The sequence below is a fragment of the Nothoprocta perdicaria genome, unplaced genomic scaffold (assembly GCF_003342845.1).
Source record: "Nothoprocta perdicaria isolate Ctin4 unplaced genomic scaffold, notPer1 scaffold_47, whole genome shotgun sequence".
NCBI lineage: Eukaryota > Metazoa > Chordata > Aves > Tinamiformes > Tinamidae > Nothoprocta > Nothoprocta perdicaria.
The window spans coordinates 1,793,987-1,821,229 of record NW_020455721.1 but is presented as its reverse complement, the minus strand read 5'-3'; the positions used below and the strand labels follow the sequence as shown (position 1 = coordinate 1,821,229).

The 27,243-nt window shown below is 46.1% G+C and overlaps 1 protein-coding gene across 2 annotated transcripts in view; it reads left to right on the top strand.

Annotated features, from left to right (window-relative positions):
* The window catches only part of JARID2 (jumonji and AT-rich interaction domain containing 2), a 191,899-nt gene that overhangs the window by 162,238 nt on the left and 2,418 nt on the right, over positions 1-27,243 (top strand). Inside the window, exons 7-17 of one of the 2 annotated variants that reach the window (XM_026047068.1) lie at positions 1,792-2,809; positions 6,700-7,199; positions 10,647-10,739; positions 11,129-11,247; positions 11,347-11,417; positions 12,742-12,856; positions 16,511-16,616; positions 17,483-17,665; positions 22,704-22,834; positions 24,728-24,911; positions 25,977-26,084. In XM_026047068.1, the coding sequence (XP_025902853.1) occupies positions 1,792-2,809; positions 6,700-7,199; positions 10,647-10,739; positions 11,129-11,247; positions 11,347-11,417; positions 12,742-12,856; positions 16,511-16,616; positions 17,483-17,665; positions 22,704-22,834; positions 24,728-24,911; positions 25,977-26,084 (2,628 nt within the window). The remainder of the gene's footprint in view (positions 1-1,791; positions 2,810-6,699; positions 7,200-10,646; positions 10,740-11,128; positions 11,248-11,346; positions 11,418-12,741; positions 12,857-16,510; positions 16,617-17,482; positions 17,666-22,703; positions 22,835-24,727; positions 24,912-25,976; positions 26,085-27,243) is intronic. The other variant, XM_026047069.1, reaches the window with a different exon arrangement.

Below are 27,243 nucleotides of genomic sequence, written 5' to 3'. Positions count from 1 at the left end.
TAGCATGTGTTGTGATTCCTGCAGGCACTGTCCCAACAGCTTTCTGCCCATGGCTACCCTGGGGAGTCAAAAATTCCTGTAAACTCAACCCCAAAAATTCCTGTAAACCCTCCATTTCAAAGGCAGAGTATTGGCTAAATTTGAAGGAGAACTGGCAAATGCGTGTTTGCTAGCAAGTGTTTGCTTTCCAGATAATATCTTATGCATCTTCCAAAAGCTGAAAATAAAAGCCATGCCATCATCAGTTAACTGGCTTTTCCTTAAGTTCTTCTCCCTTGGAGCCACATGAAGGACAAGAATGTGGATGGGCTTTAAAGGAGCACTCTCCCACCCCTGGTTTATGGGGCACTGTCTGGAGCAGTAGATGTGTGCACTTACATCCATGTCTGTACATACAGAATCAGGAACCTTAGTTTCTGGTTGCTGTTCTGCAGTTACTTAACGTGAGACCTTAGCAGGTCCTTTTCAGTCTCTGCTTTATTCTACTTAATAACATCTTATCCACACTTTTAAAGTGATAATAGTCCTTGCATTTATCTGAGAGAAAGTGCTGTGTTTACTAATTTGACAAGTGTTTTGAAATCCCAAAGGGAAGTACTATAACCGTAGAAATGTAATTATTCATCTGAACACAAGTAGAGGGTGGTTATATTGCTTGCTTGCACTTCGAGAACATTCATCAATGTTCCCAATTTTGGGTAACTTTCTTTTTGCACTCAGTAGTTGTGGAGATGAGGCGGCAACGTCTAAACTTGTTCAAACATTTAAAGTTAAGTTTCATTTTCTTAATAATGGGGCATGGCTGATAGTGCTGAACTTATATATTTCCATTTAAAGAGGAGGGTTCTTTTGGTGCTTAACACTTAGCTGTTACTTAGCTGTTGCTATTACTTAACTATTGCTTAACTATTACTATTAGTAATAGCTAAAATATCCATTTTAGTTTCGTAGCTGGGTTCAGGTGCCTAACAGGTAGCAGTACAGTTTCATCATTCATAAGCTGCAGTGGCATATTAGTGGTAAATATGGTATAATAGCATCCATGTAAGTAAAACTGCCCAGATACCAAACCTGGAAAAATGCACTAAGCTACTGTACAGCTTTTTATTTCGTATCAAGAAATGTAGCAGCAAGATGCCTCCCAAGTTTTCCTATGTGTGATAGATTGGATCCTTCATGGCCATCCTGATCTGTTGGGTGCATAATACGTTCAGTATTTACATTTATATGTATGTACAGGCAGGTTGGATGGAATTTCCATGTGTGGCTTTTGCAAAATGTGCCCATTTCGGTTACAGCAGATAGGATAGACTGGGTAGTTTATCTGCTAAGTAGTAGTACATTGTGTGTGCACTTAAAGGAAATGGGGTGGGAGAGGGAATAGTATCTTAGAATTGGAAAAAGAGATTATAAAAACACCCGTTTGTAGATCAGATTGACTGTGTTTTGTGCTATCTTAACAGGCTTGCTGGCAGATAAGGAAGAGGGTAGTACATGCAGGTGGCCTCCTCCCTCTTAATGTCAGAGGCTTCATATTCTTCAAAAGCAAGATTGCCTTTATGGGGCAATTAATTCCTCTAATTTATTTGCTTAATTTAAATGCCCAGTGCCTCCTCTTGTCTGGGGGAAAGCTGTTATGTGAAGATTGTACAAAGGGGCCAGGAGTCAGGACTGCAGAAAGTGCTTGGGCAGCGAATGGGAAGACGTGGCAGAGTTGTAACATCATTAATTGACTTTTCTGCTTTCTGTTTCCTTCCTTCTACTCCGTCTACGACGCTCCTGGCTCTGTAGGTCTCTAAAGTCAACGGAATCACTCGAATGTCATCTCCGAGTGCAAATGCAGCCAGTGCCAAAAAGATGAGAGAAGTCAGACCTTCACCGTCCAAAACTGTGAAGTACACTGCAACAGTGACAAAGGGAACTGTCACATACACCAAAGCCAAGAAAGAACTGGTCAAGGAAACCAAACTAAATCACCACAAACCCAGTTCACCTGTCAACCACACAATCTCAGGGAAACTAGAAAGTAGCAATGCAAAAACCCGCAAACAGGTGCTATCCCTTGGAGCATCCAAGTCCAACAATACCGCTGTTAATGGTGTAAAAGTCAATGGCAAGTTGAACCAAAAGACATGCACTAAGGAGGTGGGGAGACAGTTAAGGGAGGGGCTGCGCAATTCCAAGAGGAGGCTGGAAGAGACGAATCACGTAGACAAAATACAGTCGCCCACCAAGAGGATGAAAGGGGCGGTCAACTTGGCAGAAGCTGCAAGCAAAAAGGCAGCCGTAGAAAAGCCTTTGCTGAATGGACACCTTAAAAAGGAAGTGCCAGAGAAGAGTTTGGAAAGAAATAGGCCGAAAAGAGCCACTGCTGGAAAGAGTACGCCAGGGAAACAAGCACATGGCAAAACTGAAAATGCCTCCTGTGAAAATCGTTCTACCTCTCAAGCGGAGTCCTTGCACAAGCCACAAGACTCAATGGGAAAGCACGAAAAGGGCAGTAGTAAGTCTGGGTGGGGGATGCTGGGGGAGATTCCCATCCTTAGGCCCTCCACAAAGGAATTCCATGACCCACTGATATACATTGAGTCAGTCCGAGCTCAGGTAGAGAAGTATGGGATGTGCAGGGTGATTCCTCCTCCAGACTGGAGACCTGAGTGCAAGCTAAATGATGAAATGCGGTTTGTGACACAGATTCAGCACATACACAAGCTAGGCAGGCGCTGGGGACCCAACGTGCAGCGGCTGGCCTGTATCAAGAAGCACCTCAAATCTCAGGGCATTACCATGGATGAACTCCCACTCATAGGTAAGGGCTGTGGCTTCCTTGGCCTTTTGCCGCTGCTTGTTAGAGTCCATGTGCAACTTTGTGCTCCGTTTGCCTTTATGCTTAACTGAACCCCTGTTCACTTAACACTGCAGAGCGCTGGATCTCTCTCTTTACCCATGGGTCAGATACCATGCAGGTAGGTGGTTGGAGAGCCTGCCTTGGGAGACTTAATACTGCCTTCCTCCTGCCAGCTCCTCACGCACCTAGGGGAAAGTGCTGCGAAGGCTCCTGGTCTTCACATTTCAGGATCTCCTTCCCCTAACCGTTTATTTTAATAAGCAGTGCAACCATGGAGAGTGACAGGTTCGGCTGAAGCGTTGCCTCGGAATGTTGTTGGAGTTTTCCAAAGAGATTTTCCATGCAGGTTACAATGCTGCCACGCTAGAATACAAATATTTTCTCCCTTTCTTTAGAAACATTTAACAAAGGGAAGGTAAAAAAAAATTGGCAGAACTGACTTCTGTTTGCGTACTCAGACACTTAAAATCACAAATTTGCAGTGACCTGCTGACATTTAACAAGCATTAAGTGTCAAGAATAGGCAGTAAAATGTGGTTGATTGCAAAATGGAGGTTTCATTATTTCTCTCAGCAGGTGTCTGCCAGGGCTAATGCCTGAGTGAGAATCACTTATTTAACAGAATTCCTGGTTTATGGTCTGCTGTCAAAGATGACACGTGACAAAGCTGTGACAATACTGTGTAAGAACATGACAACAGCAGCATACAAATGAACTATTGAATGTGCCACCTCCGTACTACTGTCTTTGCCGCTGTGACATAGGAACAAACGTGTGCTTTTAATTTTTCTTAACTCTCTACCCTTTTAACTTGTTTTTAAAGTTTTCTGAGTCGGAGCTCTTAGGACCTGCACGTTGCAACTCGATGCTAGAGTTTTGCCTTTGAGGCATTATCCCGTCAGAGGCAGCTATCAACACTAGTTGCATTAAAAGACTCTCTGTTTAAAGTATTCACAACACTTTTTTTCCCCGTTTTCAAACTCTGTTTTATATCACATATGGTGAGTGACTGAAAACACATAAAAGCACACAAAGAGATTGCAAAGTTTATGATGAACCGACGTGGGGCACAGCAGAAAACGAGAATTAAGAAGGAGGAATAAGGATTAGCATTCTGTTGCAGTACATGTGCAAAAAGGTTCAAGGAATTGTAAAAATTAGAATCACTCAAGCAGGAATAAGTGAACATTTTGTATGCCTAATGTATGCAGGCGTTGTATCTTAATAGAGAAGAATAATGAATGAGATTTACGCTGGCGAGAGAGAGAGGAGAATGTGCAAGACAGCTCGATTAATTCTCCTGGAACAATGTTAACTTTTTAATGAAATACCTTAACTCAGCATTAAGATGGCACTACTGTTAATTATTTTTATTATTTAAGCTCCTAAGAGTCTCATTAATAGGCAAGGATTCTGTTCTGCAGGGTGCTGTATAACTGGAACCAACAGTGGTCTGTCACGAAGTTTGCATCCTTTGTAGCCTTTCCATGGTTATTTTTCTACCTATATGTTGTGTTGAAAAACAACATGGGGAAAAAATTAAACTGGAAATCATCAGTGTGCAAAGATTAGGAATCTGTAGGAAAGGTAGACAGTAATCTATAGTTACTATAATCTGTGCTGATACATATACAGTTATTTAAGTATACATGTTATACATACATGCATATTGCTTCTTTGAAAGTATTTCTGTTGAAGTAAGTGGGAGTTTTACCAGCAAGTCCTGTAGTGCCAGGGTCTGGTATTAAATGTTTACCTGGAGATTTAAGTTTATGAGCATGCTAACAAGGCAATTTAAAAATATTCTGAACTTCGTGAAATTAAGACAATTAGAAAAACAAACAACAACTGAGATGCTGGTTCTCCAGTAACATATGCCAAGGCTCATGTTGCAGCCTTTTTGCTATAGATTTTCTTTAAATGGGGTTAAGACTTTTTTAAAAATTTATTTTATTTTTATTTTTCCCTTAGCTTTCAAGAAAAGTTTACCCAGAGTGCTTAGACCAACCCTGGAAAACATCAGCTTGAGATATAAATGCTTCCAAAACTTATGACTCTCTGAAATGGAATTATAATGGAGACCATTCTGTAAACCTTGGCTCTGGCTGGCTCTGCAAAGGGTCTACCCTCTACATGAGGCTCTGTTTGAAAGATGTGGCACCAAAACTGCAGTATTGTGGTGTGGTTAGGAGCTGTCTTTCCATTAAGCTGGAGAATATTGTGTTTCTTAAGTTACAGATAGTGCTGGGACTAGCAACTTAAACTGAGTGCGTGCTCTTTGCTGCACTAGGAAGCTTGCGTGGAGCAAGTTCTTCTCCCAAAGCCGGGATGTGTTACTCAGCCTTGCACAGGTTGCTGAAGTGGCTGGGAGGAAAAGCTGTCCTAAATCATGCTTCATGCCTTTGGTTTATTTGTGAGCTGCATAAATGAAGCACTAGACCAGAAAAAGTACTTTATATAATAGAGGCCAGGCTGAGAGTTATTTTATGGGGAAGATGAAAGAGAAGGAAAACTGTTGAAAAACAGTTTTTTTTTAACCTTTTCTCTGCTTCAAGACTTGACCGTTTTGGCTTTAAACAAACGAACAAACAAAAAACCCAGATACACAAACAAAGCAAAGCAAAACCAGAGAAGGTTGTTGAATAGGACAGATCGCCCCAAATCCGCTGCCTGCTGGAACTCCCTCTGGAGCACCTTGCCACGGGCCTGGGAGAGGGCAAAAACAGAGGCTAGAGAGGTGCGGCAGGGACAGCCGAGGGAAAATGCTGGAGACTGGAATTGGGATCAGCCGTAAGATGCAGCATGGGGCAGTTTTAAGCCAGGGGCCCTGCTTGTGTCACCGAGGAAGGTGATGGTGCTTGTGGCCCTTACGGGGCTGCAGCTGCGGCCCCAGCAGCAAATCCTTGGCGTGCGGCCGCCTCTTGCGCTTGTGCTCCCTAGCAGCAGCTCGCCGTGCTGGGAAACTGCTGTGGCTCAATGCGCTCTGCCTTTATCAGAGGAAGAAAAAGGGGAAGAAAAGACAGTGTGGCAGTGATGTTGACACAAGTTTGGTGTTCATTTTTTTCCTTTAGCAGTGCCCTGTTGAATTGTAGTTGGTGTTTGATCCTTTTTTTAATTTTTTTTAACTCTTTCTACCGATGATTCATTTTTCCTCTCTGAGAGTAATCATGATGCTTCTTTGTTTTACTGTTTCTCAACAATGTGGCTGCTCTTTATCTAAATTACAGCTTTCGTATAGTCATGAAGCTTTATTTTTGAACTGCAGTGAGAGTCATACCAGTTATCTTAAGGCATACAAGCCCATAATGAAGCATAATACAGCTATGGCCTCCACTGGGAAGGAGGCACCTGGAACTTTCTCCACATAGTAGCAGTCGCATGTACTCTGCTTGCGTTAATGCTGCGGTCCTTTTAAATACCTCTTTATATTCCAAGTGTTGTGCAGATACTAGATCCATATTCCAGGTCCAGAAAAGATAGGTATTTACTGCTTGCGTTTTAATTACCAGTATGTGTCTTGAAATCCGCCCGTAACAGCGGCACGGAGCGGGCGCCGCCAGGGGAGGCGCCGCCTCCTGGGCCCCTGTGGGGAAAACAGGAGTGTCCGGGGGCGGCTGGCGAAGCCCCGCGAGGAGACGGGAGCCCAACTCGGGCTGCAGGAGCAGATGTAGCCGTAGGGAGGAGGGCTTGGGCGGGAAAGCGGTGGTGCCCATCCGCCTGTGACGGGATTCAGGCGCGAGGCCGCGCGGGAAGGGCGCGTGTGTGGCGGCCTCGCCAAGGGGCCACATGCCTGCCTCTCCCTAACGCCTCTCCTGTGCTTCCCTTTCCTCCCCTGCCCGTGCCGGCTCCAGGAGGCTGCGAGCTCGACCTGGCCTGCTTCGTCCAGCTCATCAACGAGATGGGGGGCATGCAGCAAGTGACTGACCTCAAGAAATGGAACAAACTGGCAGACCTGCTGCGCATCCCCAAAACTGCACAGGACAGGCTGGCCAAGCTGCAGGAGGCCTACTGCCAGTACTTGCTCTCCTACGACTCCCTCTCCCCCGAGGAGCACAAGAAACTGGAGAAGGAGGTCTTGCTGGAAAAGGAAGTCTTGGAGAAGAGGAAAGGACCTTTGGAGGGACATTCGGAGAATGCCTACAGGTTCCATTCCTTGCCCCGGTTTGAGCCCAAAAACGGACTCATCAATGGCGTCGTTCACAAGAACGGCTTCCGCAACAAGTTAAAAGAGGTCGACGTCCCACTGAAGACGGGCAGGCGGCGGCTCTTCGCTCAGGAAAAGGAGACCATGAAGGAGGACGAGGAGGAGGAGGAGGGCGTCCTTAGCGACTTACACAAGTGTATATACAAGGTAATGGCAGCGGGGCCGGGGCTGGCGTTGCGCGAAGGTGGTGCCAGGGGCTGCGCTACCCGTAGGAGGGGCACATTGAAACGCAAACAATATTTTCACCTTGCCAAATACTGCCTTCGCCTTGCCAAACATTGCTTGGCACTTATGGTCATGTGAACCCTCCACGTATCACATCTGTTGGCGGAGGAATGCTGACTCTTGCTCTCCGTTTTATTTGGCAGTCTCCTGATTGTGAGCAGGACTTGATACTGCAGCTCACAGGGTAATTTTGGGTTCATGAGTACTCAGAGAGAAAAGAGCATTTGGTTTCTGTGCCCTGAAAGGAAGCGTGCTGCTCTTCCCCTTGCAGTCTCCCTTCCATCCCTCAGAAGTGAAACCAGATAGCCCGAATGAGCTGGATGTGAAGCTCTTTAGAGACCAAATGAGGTCATGATTGGGCTTTAAAAAATTGCTTCAAGTTTCTTCTGCAGCCTATTATGATTTGCCGGCTAAAAAATACCTTATCCTGGGACTCCATCCTCAATCCCACCTTTGAAAAGTAATCTCTGCTTTGTGCTTAGTGGGCAAGAATTTATCTAATGACAGCAAAATTTATGAATATCCAAGTGGCACTTTTGCACTTGAAGTATTGTCCTTAGTGATGTTAAATAAAAAACATGATATAACTTGTCCTGGCTGCTCTTTGAACAGCCTCAAACTTAGAGAAAAAGCACAAGCCCCAAATTAAAATTTAGAAGACACAAAGTAAGCCCCAAGCAGTAGCCTCGAGCTATAGATAGTCTTGATCCACAGGTGTAATCCACAACATTTATAAATCAAATACAGCTCCTTACTAGGGCATTTAATCTTAAACTGAGATGGTGCCTGTTAGGAATTTAAGCTGAGGTCATTTTATGGCATCTTATGAAACAACCCTTTTTATTCTGCACTCTGTTTTTTCCCTTCAGTGATGGTATCCTTCTGTGTGCCTGCGTGGGGAGTGCTCTTTCGTACTAACATGTTACTGGGAATATCCGAGATATTTACCGGGACGTGTCCTTGCGTTGCGGTTAAACTCTGTGTTTCAGAATGTGATGGGGTGATAATGATTCCTTTCTACAGCACATTTCTATTTGTGATTTCCAAAAACAAACAAAAGTGCCCCTATACCTTCCATAAATACTCAGATCTGTAGATTGAGGGCTGGAAGAGAATATCATAGTCATACAGATACAATATACTTAGACCACAAAGCATATACTTTAGACCATAAAAAACACCATCAGAGTTTCACACAGTAAGTTTGGCAGTCAGCATATGCTGGAACTGGGACAATAGTTTGGAAAGAGACATCCGGCCATTGCAGCAACCCTTGGCACATGTCACAAGTCAAGGTTAGAGTACGGCACCTTTTCGTTTAATATACATATATATTTTTTTTCACCAGCATTTCCAAGTTATTTTCAGTGTTGCCCCTTTCCAGCTGTAAAGCCTGCAGTGCTTTTTAAGGGTGTGCCCCTGGCTGCTCTGCTTGCTCCCTTTACTCCGAAGATACTGTTGTCTGTAGACACATAAAGCAAACCAGTGTCATCAAGGAACAAGACTTTCACCTCTTCATATATACCTCTGTATGCCTCTATATACCTCTGTAGAAAATTGTGGGAAGTCTTCAGCCGTTTAATTTATTTTGCAACTTTTAGGAGATTAAAAATACCAAATTCTTGTCTGATGGAAAAAAAAAAACAGGTAAATGCAATTATGTCGTTTTTTAAGATTTAAGTTAAATCCCTCCCTCCCCCCCAGCTTTTTTTTTTCCCTTCTTCCTTTTTTGGTTCCTGATCATCCATCTGAAAAATGGAAAGATGCAGTGAGTTTTGGAAGATAATCCTTATTTTTCTTATTAAGACCAAAGAACCAGGCAAATCATTTGCACCCAGAAAGCTGTTGAAGAGTATTTGCTAGTTTGTGCAGGGTAATGTATACGTTCAAGTTTGGTGTCTGTTGGAGGGAGCTACGCATTTTATGAGGGTTCTTGTTTTAAAAGGCAGCCTCAATAAATGAGTCATGAGGGCATTAAAAGATGAAGGAAATTGCTTATTGTGCCACAGAGCATCCAGCTCTGAAGTTTATGGGAATCATAGCCCAGGCCCTGGGCATTTTACAGAGTTCTTTGTTACAGCTAATTGCACTGCATTCAATTAAAAAAAAAAGTGACAGCATTAGGACTGTGGAAGTGCAGCAAGGTGATAGAGTTGGCCTCTGGGGGAAGAGCTGCTAGATAGTTGTTCCTAGCTTTCTCGTGGGCATAGTTCCTAAATATATTAAGTACTGGATAAAGACTGTAGGTGATTTGGCAGATGTGTTCCACAGTGGAGAAAATGAGAAGGCCACGAGGGCCAGATCATGCAGTGTTGGTTTGCGTTGGAGTTTGAACCCTGGGATGCTGGCTGGGAAGCTGGTAGACATGATGGGAGCCAGAGAAGGAGGAGGAGGAAGGTGATGAGGAGCAGCCCAAGTTGGGGGCATTCCTGTCCCAGGGCAGCTGGGGCTCCCCTCCTGGAGCCTCCTTGGTGGGCTCTGCCGCCCTCCGAGCCCTTGCAGGGAGCTCTCCCCTCTCCCCCGTGCTGACGGGGAGCGCTGCACGAGCGCTGGGCTGTGGCTGAGGTTCGCCCTGCCCGGGAGCCCCTTTCTTACACTGAGCACCCACAGGTTGTTGCTTCCTAGAGCATCTGGTGTTGTAAAGAGCCAAGAGGGAAGGTCTCCGGGAAGTCAGGTACAGCCCAGGCAGAAAACTGAGCCAGATCCTTAGCCGCTTGAGAGGATTTCCAAAGGAGGACTGCACTCCTTGGGCAATTTTGTTGTATTTTGCTTTTATCTGCTTTGTAATATGAAGTCCTGGTGCCTTACATTTGAACTACTGCTATTGAATTGAGCGTAACTACTCTCTGTGTGTGGATGATTACTGTAATCTTGGTAAACTCTGCTTTGTGTGACTCCTTTCCATCTCATGAGATACTGGTTTGATAGTGAACGTTTCTGTGAATCTCCTTTTTTTTCCCCACCCGTTTCTCTGAGTACAGAGGGCTTAACCAAATGATTCTCTCAAGGTATGTGACTTGATCCTGGCTAGGATGCAGGGTCATTTATGACTTGTTGTAGAAAGCCAGGACCTGTCCATCTACTTTATGTGTCAAACCCATAAGGTTGCACTATGCCCAACAGTGTAGGTAGAACAGCTTTCTGCAGACAATCAGTTTTAAGTGGTTGGATGGACCAAATCATTGAGACAGATTTATTGTGATTAGATTTCTCTTGACACGTTTTCCCAGATGGGAACTGAACGTTAAGAACCACATGTGTTTTGGAGACTCTTTATCCTGCCCACATTTTGGGGATCAGCACAGAAGGAAGGAGGGAGGCGCAGCCGGGAGGGGAGCAAAGTACTGATTCTGCTTGCTGCATCCACAGGGTAGGTCCGTGTCTCTAACGACCTTCTACCGAACAGCAAGGAACATCATGAACATGTGCTTCACGAAGGAGCCCTCCGTAGCAGAAGTAGAGGTGAGGCCAGCGCGCGGGCCGGGAGATGTCCTTGCTCGGCAGGGCTGACCACGGGAGGGGTCCTGTCGCCAGCTTGGGGATGTCTGGTGCGTGAGGAAAGTAAATTATTGTACAGACCTGGTACTGATTATAGGTTTTTCAAACATCTTTAAGTATGGATGACCTGAAGCAAAAGGAGAAGTGCTAGTCCACCTTGTGCAGAAGCACAGGAACAGGGGCATCTAAATTCTGTCTTCCCAACTCACTTCAAAATATGTATATGCTTATTTTAAAGCAATGTTTTCTGCTGGAAATTAGAGGCTTAGCTAATTTCAGTATAACTTTACTCTTAACATCCTCTGCGAGGCCCTTCTCTCCACGAACTCAGTCCGTGTTCTCTCCCCCCGTAGCAAGAGTATTGGCGGCTCGTGGAGCAGAAGGATTGCCACGTAGCAGTGCACTGCGGGAAAGTCGATACCAACACCCACGGCAGTGGCTTTCCCGTGGGCAAATCGGAACCCTTCTCAAGGTGAGGTCACCCGGCCTGCGCCCTCGGTGGATACGGGCGGGCGGTGGGTGCCGGCAGCGCCGCGCTCACCTCTCGCTGCATCCGTGTCATCCCGTCCAGGCATGGGTGGAACCTCACAGTCCTTCCTAATAATACGGGATCCATCCTGCGACACCTTGGTGCTGTGCCTGGTAAGCAAGTCTCTCTGCTCTCTTGTTGGCAGCCCGGCAAACGCGACGGTTTCGGAGTCTTCTCGCTGTCCCCAGCCCCATGCTCTGGTGTGCACGGGGTCTGTCACCACAGGGCTACCCGACGAGCTTGGGTCACGGCCGTGTTTACCCTGTCTCTTATGGGGATGATATTTTTCACAGGTGGCCAGTGATGGGACAAGGGGCAAGGGGTACGAGTTGAGACACAGAGAGTTCCATCTGCATGTGAGGAAGAGCTTCTTTACTGTGAGGGTGACAGAGCCCTGGAAGAGTTTGCCAGGGGAGGCTGTGGAGTCTCTGGAGATCTTGCAAATCCGCCTGGATGCCGCCCTGTGCCCCATGCTCTAGATGTCCCTGCTGGAGCAGGAAGGTTGGACTAGATGATCTCTAGAGGTCCCTTCGAAACTCAACCACTCTGTTGAGTCTGTGATAGTATTTCCCGATTACCCTCAGTTTGTCATTAGAAAGGGCAGTTTTTCCTTTAGATTTGTATCTAGATATATGTAGATTTACATCTAGATGCAGGAAAGGATGGTTTTGTTTTCCAACCCCCTGGAATAGACCCAGCTCTTGCAGCTGCTATTTGAAGGTATGAAAACAGGTGAGTAGATTGAGAATTAGTGAATAGTTGAGACCAGATACCTGGGAGGCCTCGTTTGTCCTTGCAGTGCTCCGCTGTGTTGCTGCTAGGGGGTCTCTACTGCTTCTGCTGATCCTTTTTTGTTTGTTTGTTTTTGAGGTTTTTCTTTTTCTTTTTCTTTTCTTTTTTTTTTTTTTTTCTGCTGCTCAGGACAGGGAAGGACAGAGTTTATGAAATCCTCACTTAGCAAATCTAGACTGTGTGGGCAAAGGAGCACTCAAGTTTTCTAAAAGAGCTTTCTGAGCGCTCCAGCTGCAGCTGTGCCATTTGATGTACGCATAGAAATGAAAGCTAAATCCAGTATTTGTGTGGATGTTAAACCTGGAGACATCCAGTTGAGAAGCAGGCTACATGTTCACCTGCCCATGTAGGCTTCACAACATGGAGTCACTTTTCTAATTGGTGATATCAAGCTTGAATTATGGATATTACTATTCTTTTTACAGCTACTAGAAAATGAACACAGTCACTGTAATCTGCTGGGAGATGTTTTATGAATAGAAAGTTCATAAAATCTCTTAGTCATTCTTCTCTGGTAGAAAGACTTAAAAATTTCAGGGTCAACTCACGGGAAAGTCAATATTTGCAAGCTAAATCACCTCTGAAAGTAACTTTTAAATAGAAACTGTAATTATGCAAAACTTACTTTCAATCCCTCTGTTTTAGGAGTGACAATTCCTTGGCTAAATATTGGCATGGTCTTTTCTACCTCATGCTGGTCTCGAGACCAAAATCACCTTCCATACATTGACTACTTACACACTGGTGCTGATTGCATATGGTACGTATCCCTGCATTTCGCTTTCTTAGTGTTCACCCCAGTGGCTCCCTGGAGGTTGGTATTATATGTATGCAACTCCTAGGGGTGTAGTACTTCTTGCCTGAAGGAGTTACATCAAAAAGTCCAGTCTTTGTGGGACAAGGTAATACAAACTAAGTGATGAAACCCCCTATCTCTGGAAGAAGCCTTTCAGTAGATCTTCTACACTCTCTTCTGAGATATTTAGCAGTAAACTGACTCTGCTGGATGCTGGATTTGCACTTCCAAATGTTTCCATGGAGCAGAAGCCAAATGCTGGCTATCCCAGGTGGGCTTCCCTTAGGCTGACAGAGTAGAGAGACTTCTGTTCACTTGAGCTCCGTGTTGTCACCTACTACAGGATGAACCGTGCTCTAACTAAGCAGTTGCAACGTTCCTTTTCATCCTCCAAAATATCTTGGAAACATGTGTCTGTCTTTAGCATCCCCTTGCACACATGGGCATAGCCAATTATTTGCTGGCCACATTTCACGTTTCGTAGCCGCTTTGTGCAGATAGGCTTAACACTCAGCTTTGCAAATGGTTTTGAACGTGGCGAATCCTTCCCAGATTCAACGCGTATGCACTGCAGAGGTGATGAGGAGGAGTCGGATGGCAACAGAGGGGCAAGAGCCGGCCGAAGAACGAGTGGAGGCAGATGCTGCTGGCACGTCACATGCCCTTCTGTCGTATTCCTGCTCTAGGGAGGTTGTTGCCCAGGAGGATCATCAGTGAGACCAGTAGATGATAAGCCATATAACTGTCCTTCTTGAGCAGCGCCCCTCGCTCGCCCACCCTGTGTGTCCTTCGGGGTTAGTCCCGCCGCTGCTGCCGGTGCCTTGGCCACCGCCAGCGTCAGCGTTCTGGACCCAGGGACACTGGGAGAGGACCCGGCATTCAAAAGCATTTGGGAACACTCTTAAACTCTTTCATTTGTGCGGTTTGTCTCCTGTTACTGGCGTCACCTATGTGCTCAAGGTCCTTCCTAGGCTTCCCGTGTGGGTGTTGAACGTGTTCAGTTGCCCTCTTGGACAAGGAATGTTGTTTTTCTTGTGTGCAGCTCTTAGGAAACGCTGCTCCCGCGCTGTTTCTGCAGGAGCATCTCTGTTTTCAGTCATAGGAATGTTGTCTATGTGATGTACTAAGGTATGAAGGTGAACCCCTACAGCAGTTTACCTACAAACTGCAAGCCTGGAGGCTTTTCATGGCCACTCTCCTTCATTTGTCAGGAATGTGGTTGGGTTTTCTTGTTTGTTTTTTTTTTAGTAAGACAGGATGAGGAAAAATTGCTGACAAACTATGTTGCCCTCAACCTAAGTGAGTCTCCTGTGACGCTCATCTAGGCTTCCAGGATTGCTAGTTCTACACAGAAGCTCAACAGTTCTGATTAATTGAGTTGTGATTAAGTTCTGAGGTCTTCCTTCATGTTGGGCACCAGCCTTTGGGATCTGAAAAGGCTCAAATAAGGCTAGCAAAGTTCTTCCCAGCTCAGAAGCAGCCCAGAGAAGCCATATGCTCCCTTTGAGGAGATGGCCTATAAGCAGGCAGTAGCTTTGGTTGTTCTTCTGTGGCTTGCCTTGGTGGAACATGGACGCTAACCAGGAATAACTCATAAAAAGGAAGCAAAACTACTCTTACCTGTAAAAGGCTGCCAGGCTGAAATGTCAGGCTCGTAGTGTTAGTTGCAGCCATAAAATTGCCATAAATACCTGGCTTTATTGAGGAAAGGTGAATTTAGTAACTCTGCGTCCGGCGGGACACCTGAGAAGCCCTGAGAACGTCGCATTTCACAGCCGTGCCAGTAATTCCACTGAAGGACACTGGGCACCAAAGCTGCTCTCTGTCTCGCCAAGTCCACCCAGCCCCCGAGTTCTTCTCATCCAAGGAGCAAATCCCAGTGGTGTTAAATCCATGGCACTTCATTCACCGGGGGATGGCCCAGGTCACACTCTAATCTCTCAGGTTTATAGAGGAGAACTCGTTTTTGTGCAGGGTGGGTAGAAAGAAGTCGGTGACCTCATCTTTCCCTTCTGAGGGATACTCTGTGCCCATTGGAAGAACCAGTACTGAAGAGAGAAGCAAAGCTGTCTTTTCCCTGACGCTGGGTAGCTTATAATGGCTGCTCATTTTCCATTTTTGATGGATATGCCAAGGAATGCAAGTGAATGAAATGACAAAATATGGCCTAGTAGCAAATGATCCCTGTGCCTTTCAGGCTGCTGCTGGCAATTCTGCCACGGGTCAGCTAGTGCCAGTGCTTCTGCTCTGCTTCTCCTCTTCACACATCCTTCTCATGCTTTCTCCTGGAGCTGTCTTGGTGAGGTCCTGTTTGAGGGACAATCTTCTTCCTATTCCAGCTATTTTCTGACTCTGAAAGAAAATAATAGCTGCTGCCCCATTCTGGCTTTGAACGTGGAATATTTTCATCATCATTTAACATCTGTTATTCTAGCGTAATTAGAGTTGTCCTCTACACATGTGCAGCTCTTCTGCAGCTGGCACCATTAACAACAGACATATTACAAAGTATCTGACATATAAGATTCTTGCGGATATTTAATCCTGATCGGAATAAAGTTCTTGCTCCTAAGCTTTCCATAGGCCAAAGATTTGTTGGCAAGGTCCTAGTCATTGTCAGTGTGTTTGTAAGAAGAGGTCACTGTGTTTACACCCGGGCAACAGTTAGCTGTGCGAGCAGGTATCATCATCTCTTCTGGCCTTCAGCTTGAAGAGCAGCAAAGATGAAGCAAAGTTGTCATCAGTAGGTCAGACGGTAAATACATATTCTTTAGGACACAAGCCTCGTGCAGATTCATGGAGCAGCACCACGCAGTGTTCCTCACATGCAACAGAGTTAACACGTAGAGTAGAAGCCAACGTCCTTGTGAGGTTTTTAGACCAAGAGTGCTTCGTCGTGCTGCGGGGCAGGCCTGGGCAAAGCACGAGACAATTGCACATCCTCATCCTCTCCTAAGAATCTTTCCCGATGCAGTGTCTCCTGTTGTGTGCCAGGCTTGGAGCAGCAGCTCTTTGTTGGCTGGTGTGGGGGCAAATGGGTTAATTCTTAATGGGATGATCCTTGATAAATCCCGAGGTGACTTTTTGCTTGCCTCAGAGTAAAAAGCCAAGGAAAGAGATGTTGCAGAGGGGCCCCTTGTGTGGCTGCACCTCAGGGTGTGTTGGGCAATCCCGGAGCTGCTCCGTGTTTTCCCACAGGCTGCCCTGCTCGTTTGCAGCGTGCCCTGGTGGCACCCCGTGCCCCCTCTCGGAAGCTAAAGGTGGGAGTGCACGTGCTGGGGCTCAGAAGGTGCAGGCCTCTCACCGTTAGCTGCTTTGGTGTCGTTGCAGTGCGTATCGTGCTGCCTCTTATTTTTCCACTCTGATTCTACAGAGCAATGAGTTTTCTCATTTCTTTTTTTGGGGGGGATTTTATTGCCTTTGGCACCTAGTGGCACCGTCAGAGTCTAAACAAATGGCTTTCCGTGAACTGTCGGTGTTTTGCCAAAAAGAGCAGTGTGGGAAAGTCTGTGTTTCCTTTCACCAGTGTCCTGGGCAGGTTTGCCTGTTTCTGCACAGAGGAGGCTCGTTACTAACTCTGCAGTAAATCTTTCCCTTTTTCCTCCAACAACCCCCCAGGTATTGCATTCCTGCTGCAGAGGAGAACAAACTTGATGACGTGGTACATACCCTGCTGCAAGCCAATGGCACTCCAGGGCTGGAAATGCTTGAAAGTAATGTCATGGTAGGTGAATACTGGGAGAGGGGTATTCCCATTTAACATGCCAAAGCTAATGCGAAGGTTGGTTGTTTGGAAAACTATTTTGGTTCTGTCTGATATTAAAATAACGTAGAGGCTGTTGATAGAATCTGGACACTTCCTACTTGCAGCAGCATTTACCCACGTGATATTCTTCTAAGAAGGTGCTTAAATGCTGAAATAAAAGTAAACATGAGCAGTGAATATCCATTTTTTAATACTGCCCATGATGTATTCAACCTCACAAAGTGAGTGTTTTGTAATCAATTCACCTGTCATGAATGGCATTTTATGCCAGTATGGAGATGAGAAGTCAAATACTTGGAAGAATTTGAAAGTTTCTTTGTTTCCCTTGCCTATTTTATGGATAACAGTTTCCATTTAGTGCATTTAAAAATAATTTTGGGAATCTAGAACAAAAATAAGTCCCTCCACTATCTCTAGCAAATGCATAAAAGCAAAATGGATTTAATGACAAGTCTGTCTGAAAAGATTTACAAGGAAAAACAAATGGCCTCAAGTGTCAGGCATTAAAATGGAAGTTACTCTGCTTGCAGATGGTATTGTTTTGATTCCTTGCGTTTGAGATTGCTTGGCAAGTGAGAGTTTCAACTCGTGTTTGCAAAAGAGCCACTTGTGTAATTCTCACTTCAAACCGAACGTGGCAGTGGGGCTCCGGCTTGTGCAAGAGGGAAGCGAACGGAGCAGAGCTATCAGTAGAGCACAGCTTTTCTCTGGAACAAGTAGGATGTGGCAGTGCAGAGCAAGGAAAAGGCAAAGGAAAGGGGGGCGAATTGTAAAAGAAAGTTCTCCTTTTTTTTTTTTTTTTTTTTGCTTTTATGTCTTTCTAGATCTCCCCAGAAATCTTGTGTAAGGAGGGGATCAGGGTGCACCGTACTGTACAGCAGAGCGGGCAGTTTGTCGTCTGTTTTCCTGGATCCTTTGTGTCTAAAGTGTGTTGTGGCTATAGTGTTTCTGAAACAGTGCACTTTGCTACCACCCAGTGGACAAGTATGGGTTTTAAAACTGCCAAGGTAAGTTGAGAAAAGGAGTTTACAATGGATTCACTGCCCTGCCGTCTAAAACGACAGCAAAACAGACGTTCCAGGATTGCTAGCATTGTGAGACTAGTTCAGCCATGTCTGTTGTTATAAAATATTAAATAAGGAAACAAAAAAGGGAGGGGAAAAACCCAAAACTCTGCAAGGCATAAGATGATGTCGGGTTTTCAGAGGAATGCATTAATAATTCAAAAGCAAAAACTTCTGTATATTTGAAAAATTCAGAAGGTTGTTATGCCTGCAGAACAGCTTGCGAGGAAGCGTTCCCAAATCCCTAGTGACAGTATCTCATAATAAGCTTGCTAAATTTTTTTTTTTTAGACGATGTTTTCTAGAAGCATTAGAACCTCAGGTATCATTGTGTGGATAACTGTGCTTGTTGAGCCTCTGCGATAGGCCGGGTCAGCCGATATTCCCAGCCGTGGTGCCCGTCTTGGCCCCTCCGTTCAGGATAAGCTGCTCCTCAGGGCAGTTTCAGTTTTAATTGAACTCTTAGATTCCAGCCCATATTGTGGTAAGGTGTAAATTAAACAAAGTTCTTGCTCCCTTTTCACACTGTTACCTGATGCAGAAACCAATAGATGATTTGTTCTCTACGTTCTTGGAAAAGGAATATCTGGGAATAACCATGCCCCCATTCTCCTGAAATACACTGAAGTTACGGGCTGCAGACACTGTTCTGGTAGTGTTTCCTAGCCAAGCCAGGAGTAAATTACAATTTACAGCTTCAGATCAAGTGGTTAGTAATAATGAATACAACGTGTCCACATCTAGGTTTTGGTTCTTTAGAGGTGATGGAATTCTTCCTGCCTGGTTATAGTAATTGTACATGAACTTGGTTCCAAATAAAGGGTTATTTTATTACAGATTTATTTTGGGGGAAGGTGGGAATTGTATATGTGTGTGGGTAAGGGATGAGAATCCTGAACTAACCTTTTGTGTCTGAAGGTTCACAGCTATATTAACCCCTGTGCTGTATTTATTGCTCTGCTAAACACTTGTTTGATATTGTGAAAATGCCACTCTTGTAAGAGACGGAAATGACTATGCAGCAATTAAAAAATTCTTCTTGGTGCCTCAAATTCTGCAGAACAGTTTCTTTTGATTAACTTTAAGAGATTTGCACTGGGTAAATAAAACCTGCCTGAAAATCCGCAGATTCTCACCTGTCATAGCCTACCGTGGAAATGCAAGTCACAGTATTTAAAACTTTACAAGATCTACAAATATGTGTTTATCTCAAAAGATCACTGGAAACATCTACACCGTTTTTCTTCTGTTTCCTTCCTTCTTTCTTTCCCCTCACCCTCTATATCCTGGAATTTCTGCTAAATTTTGGCAATTCTTGGTTCCTTTGGCCGGGCACTTGGGCATTTGGAAGGACTGGCTGCGATTGGGCTTCTCAGAGATGGTTGGAAGTTCTGTGTGAGCAGCAAGATGCCCCTTCCAGCCTGTTGAGGAACTCTGTGAGCAGCAGCTGGATCTTGCTGTCCTTCGGTCTGGGCAGCTCTTAGAGGTGTTGGCTTTGGCCTCATCCTGTGATGCCGTGACTCCTTTTTCACAGTGACTCTCGTTTTGTTACTAAACAGCATTGTTCACTTTGCGTGTTGAACGACTGCTCAATCTTCAGTATATGAAAATACAAAATTCTGCATCTAAAATGGAATTGATTCAAGTTCATAAGGAACTGAAGTAATTGCTGGAATAACAGGGACAGGCAGGCTTCACCTCTACCACGCGTTGGACCAGATTGATGGCACTTGGAAAAACCACCCCTTGAGATTTCAGACTGAAGGTGGGGAGGAGGCTCAGGGCTGTGGCAGAGCACACGTCTGCAGCGCCCACGGAGTCGCTCCCTGTTCTCAAGTAAAGCTCTGGGCAGGTTAGACGAAGCTCACTTGGGTAACAGGACAGCAGCACACTGAGCTAAAGTAATGCACACTGTCTGCAGATTCTAGAAATTGGGAGGAAAAGAAAAGATGGGATGTCTGGCGTTAAAGGACTTGGTAGCACAGGACCTGCCATGAGCTTGGCAGAAAGAAGATGCTGAGCAGGCACGGTGATACAGGAGCAAAACGAGAGGTAGGAGAGGTGGAGGAAGGCTCGGTGTTGGGCAGCGCTGCGGTGCTTGGAGCACGCGCTTGGCTAGGCCGAGCCCTCCATAGGGTTGGTCTGCGTTAGGAGCGCGCTCCGTGCACGGCCTCCGCGGAGCGGCGTGGGCGGAAGAGCCGCGGGAAGGCTGGAGCGGCCGCGTGCGCCTAGGAAGGGCTCAAAGGTGCCCTGTTAGGGCACTGCACTCTGCCAAGCAGAAAAGAAAATGAAAAGGACAAAACCCTGCTAAAATGGGCTAATATAAAGGCAAAAAAAATCCCTTATGTAGCCAAACAGTGAAAATGCAAAGAAGCCCAAAGCAAAAAGGTTTTGAAGAATAACTTGCTAAAGGCCACCCCGTCCTGCCCCGAAGAAGGCTATGTCAAAGAAGGAGAACAGAAGGATATACTAAAAAGAACGGAACCAACGTGGCTTTTGTCGCGGGGTCGTGCCCCACAAGCCTTTTTGAAGCGTGCGTGGACAAAAGAGACGTAGCTGCCATTTCCGTGAGGTTTCTGCAAGGCTCTGGGGGAAATGAACTTGCCGTGGGCCGAGAGGGAAGGTTCTTACATGAAAAAAGAGTATTTGAGGATTTGCAGAGGGTAGGAACAAATGGTCAGTTTTTGTAATGGAGAGAAATCTCTTGCTGTGCTCCTCAGGAATTTGTGCTAAGACCGGTAAGGTTCAGCGTAACCTAGATAAGGAAGTGAAAAGCAATGTGAAGCCTTCAGAGTGACGATATTAATGGCAGCAATAGTTAAAGCTGTAAGATGTTACAGAAAGATCTAATGATACTGAGCGATCCCAGTGTTAAAAGGGCACCTGAAATTCAGAGTTGAAAATTTTAAATGAGTCACATGTGAGTAAAAAATAATCCAGACGTTGTGATGGGCTCTACACTAGCTCTTGGCACTCAGAGAAACTCACTTGTCTTTGAATTGTAATAGACAATCCTACGAAGTTAACAGCCAGGCACGCTGTAGAGATTTAAAAGGAGTTAATGTTAGAAATTAAGGGACATAGAAAATAAACCAAACAAAAAAGTCATAATGACCGTGTGTAAATTGTTCTCATCTCCATGATTTGAACACTTCAAACACTGCATTAAGTAGGAGAGAACCACTGATGTCTGAGGGCAACGTGTGTAAGACAGAAAGGCCACGCCGCGAGTGGCCGGGAGATCCTCGCTGTGACATTAACGTTGCCTGATGTCATAGTAAAGAGCGACTGAAATTATCAATGAGAGACCTTCGTGCCGCGTTCCCGGCGTGCAGCTGATCCAGCCCCAAGCGGCTTGTAGCACAGAAAAATGACTCCAAAAAACATTTTTCTTACCTGTGAACCTCTCTCAATTTTTTTTTTTTCGTCTGTAGAGGTCACTATGTGATGTTACTGCATTTATTGAGTCATCACTTCAACCCACGCAGTCTGTGCTATTAAAAGTGATGAACAACCCTTTATTGTTTAGGATAAGAGAAGTACCAAGAGCGTGCAACTGGAGATAGAGATGAGGATAAATAAACAAATAAATAGGTTATAGATACATTTTACACCATGCCTTTGTTTCTGATGAGCAAGTATTTTGCGGGCTTAACCCCAGCCCAGACGGCACCAGCAGGTCACGGCCCAGTGTTAACAGCCAGTTAGGAAACCCTGGGACTGCATCAGCTGCAAACCAGGCACGGGGAAGCGCCCGACTCTGCCAGCTCCAAAGCGAACCAAAGAATTTGCCTACATGGAATTACTGCGGAGGCCTAGTTGCCAAAAACATCCCAGGTCCTCGTTGCTGGAAGGAAAGAGATCCCTTCAAAAGTTTACGCCGAGAGGGAATTGGGAAAGCAAAAATGGAGAAAATTGAAACTCTTCATTTTCTTTTGCCCATTGTCTCTTTTTCCCTCCGGTCTGTCAGTGTCACTAGCTGTTGTTTCTGTCTCTTGAGAAGCTGTTACATCTTCCTTGCCTCAAAACACACAGAATGCCAGCAGTCCTAGCCCTCACCCAGCTGAGAACAGATCTAGATGGCTAGTGAAGAGTTAAAGTAACCTGTTGTTGAATTTAAGCGATAAGGTTATTGTCCACAACAGGAAAAAGTGATTCCTGGGGGAGGGAATTTCGAGCTAGGTGTTGGTTTCTCCACTTTAGTGGACCACATACTAACCTACACTTGGGACCTCCTTTTTCCTGTCTCTTTCTTATCATCTCTGGTGGGCTTTGACCCTTTGTTGCTGATGCTTGCACCTCATCAAATGGCGACATTTGCACCAACGGAGTCAGAGTTTGTTTCCTTAAAAAAACGAGGAGGGTAAAGATACCTGAGATGTGGTAATAGTTGAATACAGTTTTATTTCACTTAATTTGTATATGTAGATTTTGCCTAGCTCTTCTCTGCATTAAATTTGAAAGCAAAGACAATTAAGAAAAGGTTAATTACATATATATATATATATATATATATAAAAATAGTATAAATGCTCTCAATTGTATATCCTTTTGTGTCAACTTGGAAGAAAACATCGCTAGATATAAGAGACACTACGATATTCTTACAGAAAGTGCTTCATAGGAACTGTCTGGTGGCAGGTATTGGGCTTAGTCTGTCCTAAATTTTAGAGTTTTGTTCTCTGGCATTGCTTATTCTAAAGCACACGCAGAAAATCGTCATTCTTAGTCCAAATAAAACTTTTGGGCACCTGACTTACCACTGGAAGGACTGATTTCTAACTAGAATTGATTTCAGTGTGAAACTAGGATTCTAAATGTCAGGAGCATAATTTATAATATATATTATAAGAATTTGGACTATAGACTATATAGTGGTTTTGAGTACTTTAGAAGATGAGTTTGGTGCTCTGCAGAATTCTTTGTAGCTAATTTTTATTTCAAAATTGCTCACGAACTAATAGGGAAATTTCTGTCCCAGGAAATGAAGAGACGACGTATAGCCAAACCATTTTCAATGGAAAAGTTGCTTTATCAGATTGCAACAGCAGAAGCAAAAAAGGAAAATGGACCGACTCTGAGTACGATCTCGTCACTTCTTGGAGAGCTCAGGTAACGAATTGGGGGCTCATTCTACCTGTTTTCTTTTCATTGACAGACTCTGGAGGTGGGTAACGTAAGTAACAGCTTGAGAGCCACATCTTGCAGCCACTAACCAAGCCCAAGGCCAGCAAGCGCGTTTGGAAACAGCCACGCGTGGAAGAAGGCCTTTCCTTGCCTGTGTAGGATGTGTGAGTGCCCGTGGTCAGGATGTCTTGCTCGAACAATTCCACGCTTCCGGCACCACCAAGTCTTGCATTTGGTTGCGTTTTGGTGCCGAGAGTCACGATTTCCTGAGGCGTTACGTGCGCTGTGTGGTGTCCAGGGATGCAATGCCTTTAACTCTTGGCACCGGTAGCCGCTGTGACTCCATGCCAGTCTTGGGTTTTGAGACAGGAACTCTTGTCTTTGGCATCAAGAACTTGATAGTACGGTTGTAGAATGTATTTTCTTAACATAGAGAAGTTGTCTTTTTCTTAAAAATGGACAAATGAGCAGCTTAGATACGGCTGGTAACGCACCTTGCATTAACACTTCATAAGGATAAAAACCTTAAATTCCTTTTTCTCTCCACAGTGATGAAGGAAACATGTTTAGGACTAAAGATAGGTTAAAGAAAAGAAAGCAAATATAATGTTGCCTGGCTTCCTGTGTAATGATCTTCTCTTTTGTTCCCTACCATGTAGTTGCTACCTATCTTTCGAGTTTGTGACAACTGGTACTCGAGATGCCAAGAGAGTTTTGATGAATGGAATCTACAAAACTGTATTTAACTAACTAGCATGGCTCTTTGGGAAATTCCCAGTGACATACTGAGGGGGAAGCAGCCCTTGTGTTGTTGTAGTGTTGAGAGAGAAATGCAAAGAGAAGCCCCCCGGCAGGTGTGCAGGCTGCTTTACCCGCAGCTGGCTCACCCCTGGGAATGGCCACTGTCACGTGCTTTATTTTTCTTTTCCTTGAAGAGGAAAAGTCTGCAAGTGCGAAAGGTGGAACAGAAATGGTGGTGCTTGCTGTAAGAGCATCCCCTCGACCGCTCTCAGAGTGGTTCTCAAACTCACTCAGATGTTTACATTGGAATTCTCTGGAGGATGTCAGTCCTTCCTGGGACTTGTTACGTAAAACAAAATCCCCCCCACCAAAAAGCAAAATCTGGAAAAAACAACCAAAGTGGGACAGTGTTTCGTATAATTTTGTTTTGTTTTGCTTGTTTGTTCTGTGTCTTCTGCTGCCTTTGCTGCTGGGTTTGTCCCTGCCGTGCGCTTAGCCTGGCTCCGCGCCCGCCTCGAGCTGTGTCTGGTGCCGGGGGTGATTCAGCCCTTCCACGTGCCCCCCTCGCAGCCTGCGCCCCCCCAGCGCTGCGTATTGCAGCAGAGCTGCCGTCCATGGGGCAGACCGGGGCGGGACGGTGGCTGCGGGCTCACTCCTTGTCCTGCAGCAGCATCGTTGTGTTCCCCTGGGCCTTGGTGTGTGGGCGCAGCCGCTTGCCCTGCTCCCTTTCCTGCCTCCAGCACCTCTGCGCCGCAGCTCCCTGGCGCATCTCCCTTCTGCTGAAGGTGGCCAAGTCGCTCCCGAGCGCAGCGACTCCTCCTGCGGCTCCTCGAGGCGGCTCTTGGCACCGTCAGCAACAGCGGCCACCTGAGCCCCGTGCCCCGGCTCTCGCCTGGCCCCGCGCACCCCTGGTCCTCCCGGACGGGGTCTGCAGCGCCCAGGTCTCTGTGGAGCCCTTCGAGAGCCAGCGGTCACCGCAGGGCCTCAAGAGGCCGTGCCGGTCGGATGGCGCCGGGCGGTGCTGCCGGCGCGCCGGGAACAGCGGCGGCTCCGCTGCGCCTCGCGAGGCCCGCGGAGAGGCCCGCGGCGGCGGGCTCTGCGGGGAGGCCGCCCCGTGACGGTGTGCCCCGTTCGCAGGGACACGGAGCTGAGGCAGCGGCGGCAGCTCTACGAGGCCGGCCTGCACTCCTCGGCGCGCTACGGCAGCCACGACAGCAGCAGCGCCGCCACGGACGGCAAGAAGAAGCCTCGCAAGTGGCTGCAGCTGGAAACGTCGGAGCGGCGCTGCCAGATTTGCCAGCACCTCTGCTACCTGTCCATGGTAAGAGGAGTCCGGCGCTGTCCCTGTGTCCTGCCGCCTCCGGGCTCGTGGTGGCCTGGGCTGCGCGCGCTGGAGGGAACCGCTGGCCGGAGGGTCCTGCCTGCCTGGGGTGGCTGCCTGCTCTCCTGCGAGGCCCTGCTGCCCACTGTGGCAACAGGTTTGGGGGGTTTTGCTGCATGCAGAACGGGGTTAGGGGAACAGCAGTTTCATTAAAATACAGGAGCAACCTCCCACAACCTTTTGAAGCAGCCACTTCTGAGAATGAACATTTTACATAAATATGCTACAGTTTGTGTGAGAGTTTGTACTCTGTTTTTTGCTATGTTTGGATTTTTGATTATAGGCATTAAGGTTTTTTTGATGGAATTTCAGTGTTCCCATTAGTGAAATGGAGCTGTTGCCCTCCCCAGGCTGGAGTACACTGAGTTTAGACAAGTCTTTAGACTAGTGAGCAGCTAAGACACGTTTGAGCAGCATTAATCTGAAGTAATGTTAAAAATGGGGGGGGAAATAATCCTAATTGTGCATCAACTTGCTCTGTAGACGGTGGTGGTATGTAAATGCACTTTTTTTTTCCTTATCAATTTTAAGAGTAATGAGGGGCAAAAAGTCAACGTGTTTGTCAGCTCCTATGCTGAACTTGCAGGTTTGGCATCTGCCTAAATGAGCAAATGTGGCCTCTCTTGAATGATGCAGTAGCTAAAAAATCCTGCGGCCGAGCTGCTGCTTTTGTCCTTGTTGAAGACAGCGTTTGAAGTCACCTACTGCTGCCAAGGGATCTCTAGCTATGTTACATACTCATAAAGCTTTATACACGTATCTTTATCTGGATTTATTCCTCATCATGGGGAGTTTTTTTCTTCATTAATCATTATGTGCCAGCATTAGCATTTCCAAAGGGACATGCACTTTCTGCTCTTTGGCCCGTTCTGGATGCTGTCACTGAATTAGAACTCTTAATTTGGGGGTTGGACTAGATGACCTCTAGAGGTCTCTTCCAACCTTAAGGGTTCTATGATTCTGATTTGGAGTTTACTGACCATTTTTTTCTTTTGTTTGTGGTAGGTCGTTCAGGAGAATGAGAACGTTGTCTTCTGCTTGGAGTGTGCCCTGCGGCATGTGGAGAAACAGAAGTCTTGTCGGGGCCTGAAGATGATGTATCGCTACGATGAGGTCTGTGCCACGCGGCGGAGGCAGCTCGGGCAGCGCCAGCGCGGGGCCTCGGGAGGCAGCTTGCTCTCTCTGCTCCTTTCTTCTTTCTTTTCCGTGTGGGAAGAAGGTCTCTAATATGATATTTTAAACATGGGGAGGGAAGCAGGATGGCAAAGGTGACACCCAAAGAATAAAGTGTGTGATCAGGTGTTAGGAAAGGGGGAAGCCCTTGAGCGCCGTGGGACGCTGCACGTCATTAAGGTGGGCTTCGGTGGCTTGGTCGGGGTAGCAGCACCCTGACACCCCGCAGAGCGGCCCAAGGCTCCTCCGGGCACTCCTGTGCAGCGGTACAGGAGTGCGGTCCAGCAGCGACTCGGGGCTGCAGTGCCCTCAAGTGATGCCCTCTGTGTGTCTAGCTGCTCCTGGCCTGTGGAAAACCATCGTGGGATGCAACAGAGAGAGATGGGGAGAAGGGAAGAGGGAGTCTTTTACTGTTCGCCCAGCTGTGGCTAGTGAAGCAGTGACAGAATTTACACAGGCAGCTCTTCACGATCAGTACTCGATGATACTGCCGGTACGGGATGATACTGGTCACAGTTGGAGGCAGGTGTCTCGCAGCTCCCAAAGCAGCGGCGCAGAGCCAGGGCAAGACAGAAAGGTCACACTGAGCCCGGGCAAGGTCTTGCTACTCTGATTTCTGTTTTCAGTTGCAGACTCTGTGCTGTAGGTTGCAACCAGGCAGAGGCTAGGGAGGCCAGACACATAAGATGGACTTTGTAATGTGATAAAGAAGAGTTTAGGAGATTTCATCTCAGAAATACCAATGTTTCTGCTGTGCTTGAGATGATTCAGCTCCTAATTCCTGTGCTCACTCAGAACTGCTAATTCTGCTGAGCTTTTCAAACTCTTTTCATTAGAATCACATGCAGTAGTTACTTTCTGCTAGCACCAAGTGGATGAATTAGGCAGATTTGAGAAAGTCAAAAAACCCCTCTCCTTTCATTCCTGGATTTTTTCTTTTTAATGCCTGAAAAAGCTGGCATTAAGTTTCTACCTCTGAAAGAAGCTAAATGGGTGCCTGCATGTCAAAGGCCGCCTATTAGATGTATTTAACTGCTGGATATATTTCATTAAAAGATTGTTTCAATGTTGCACAAAAATAACTTGTGAAAATTCTTAA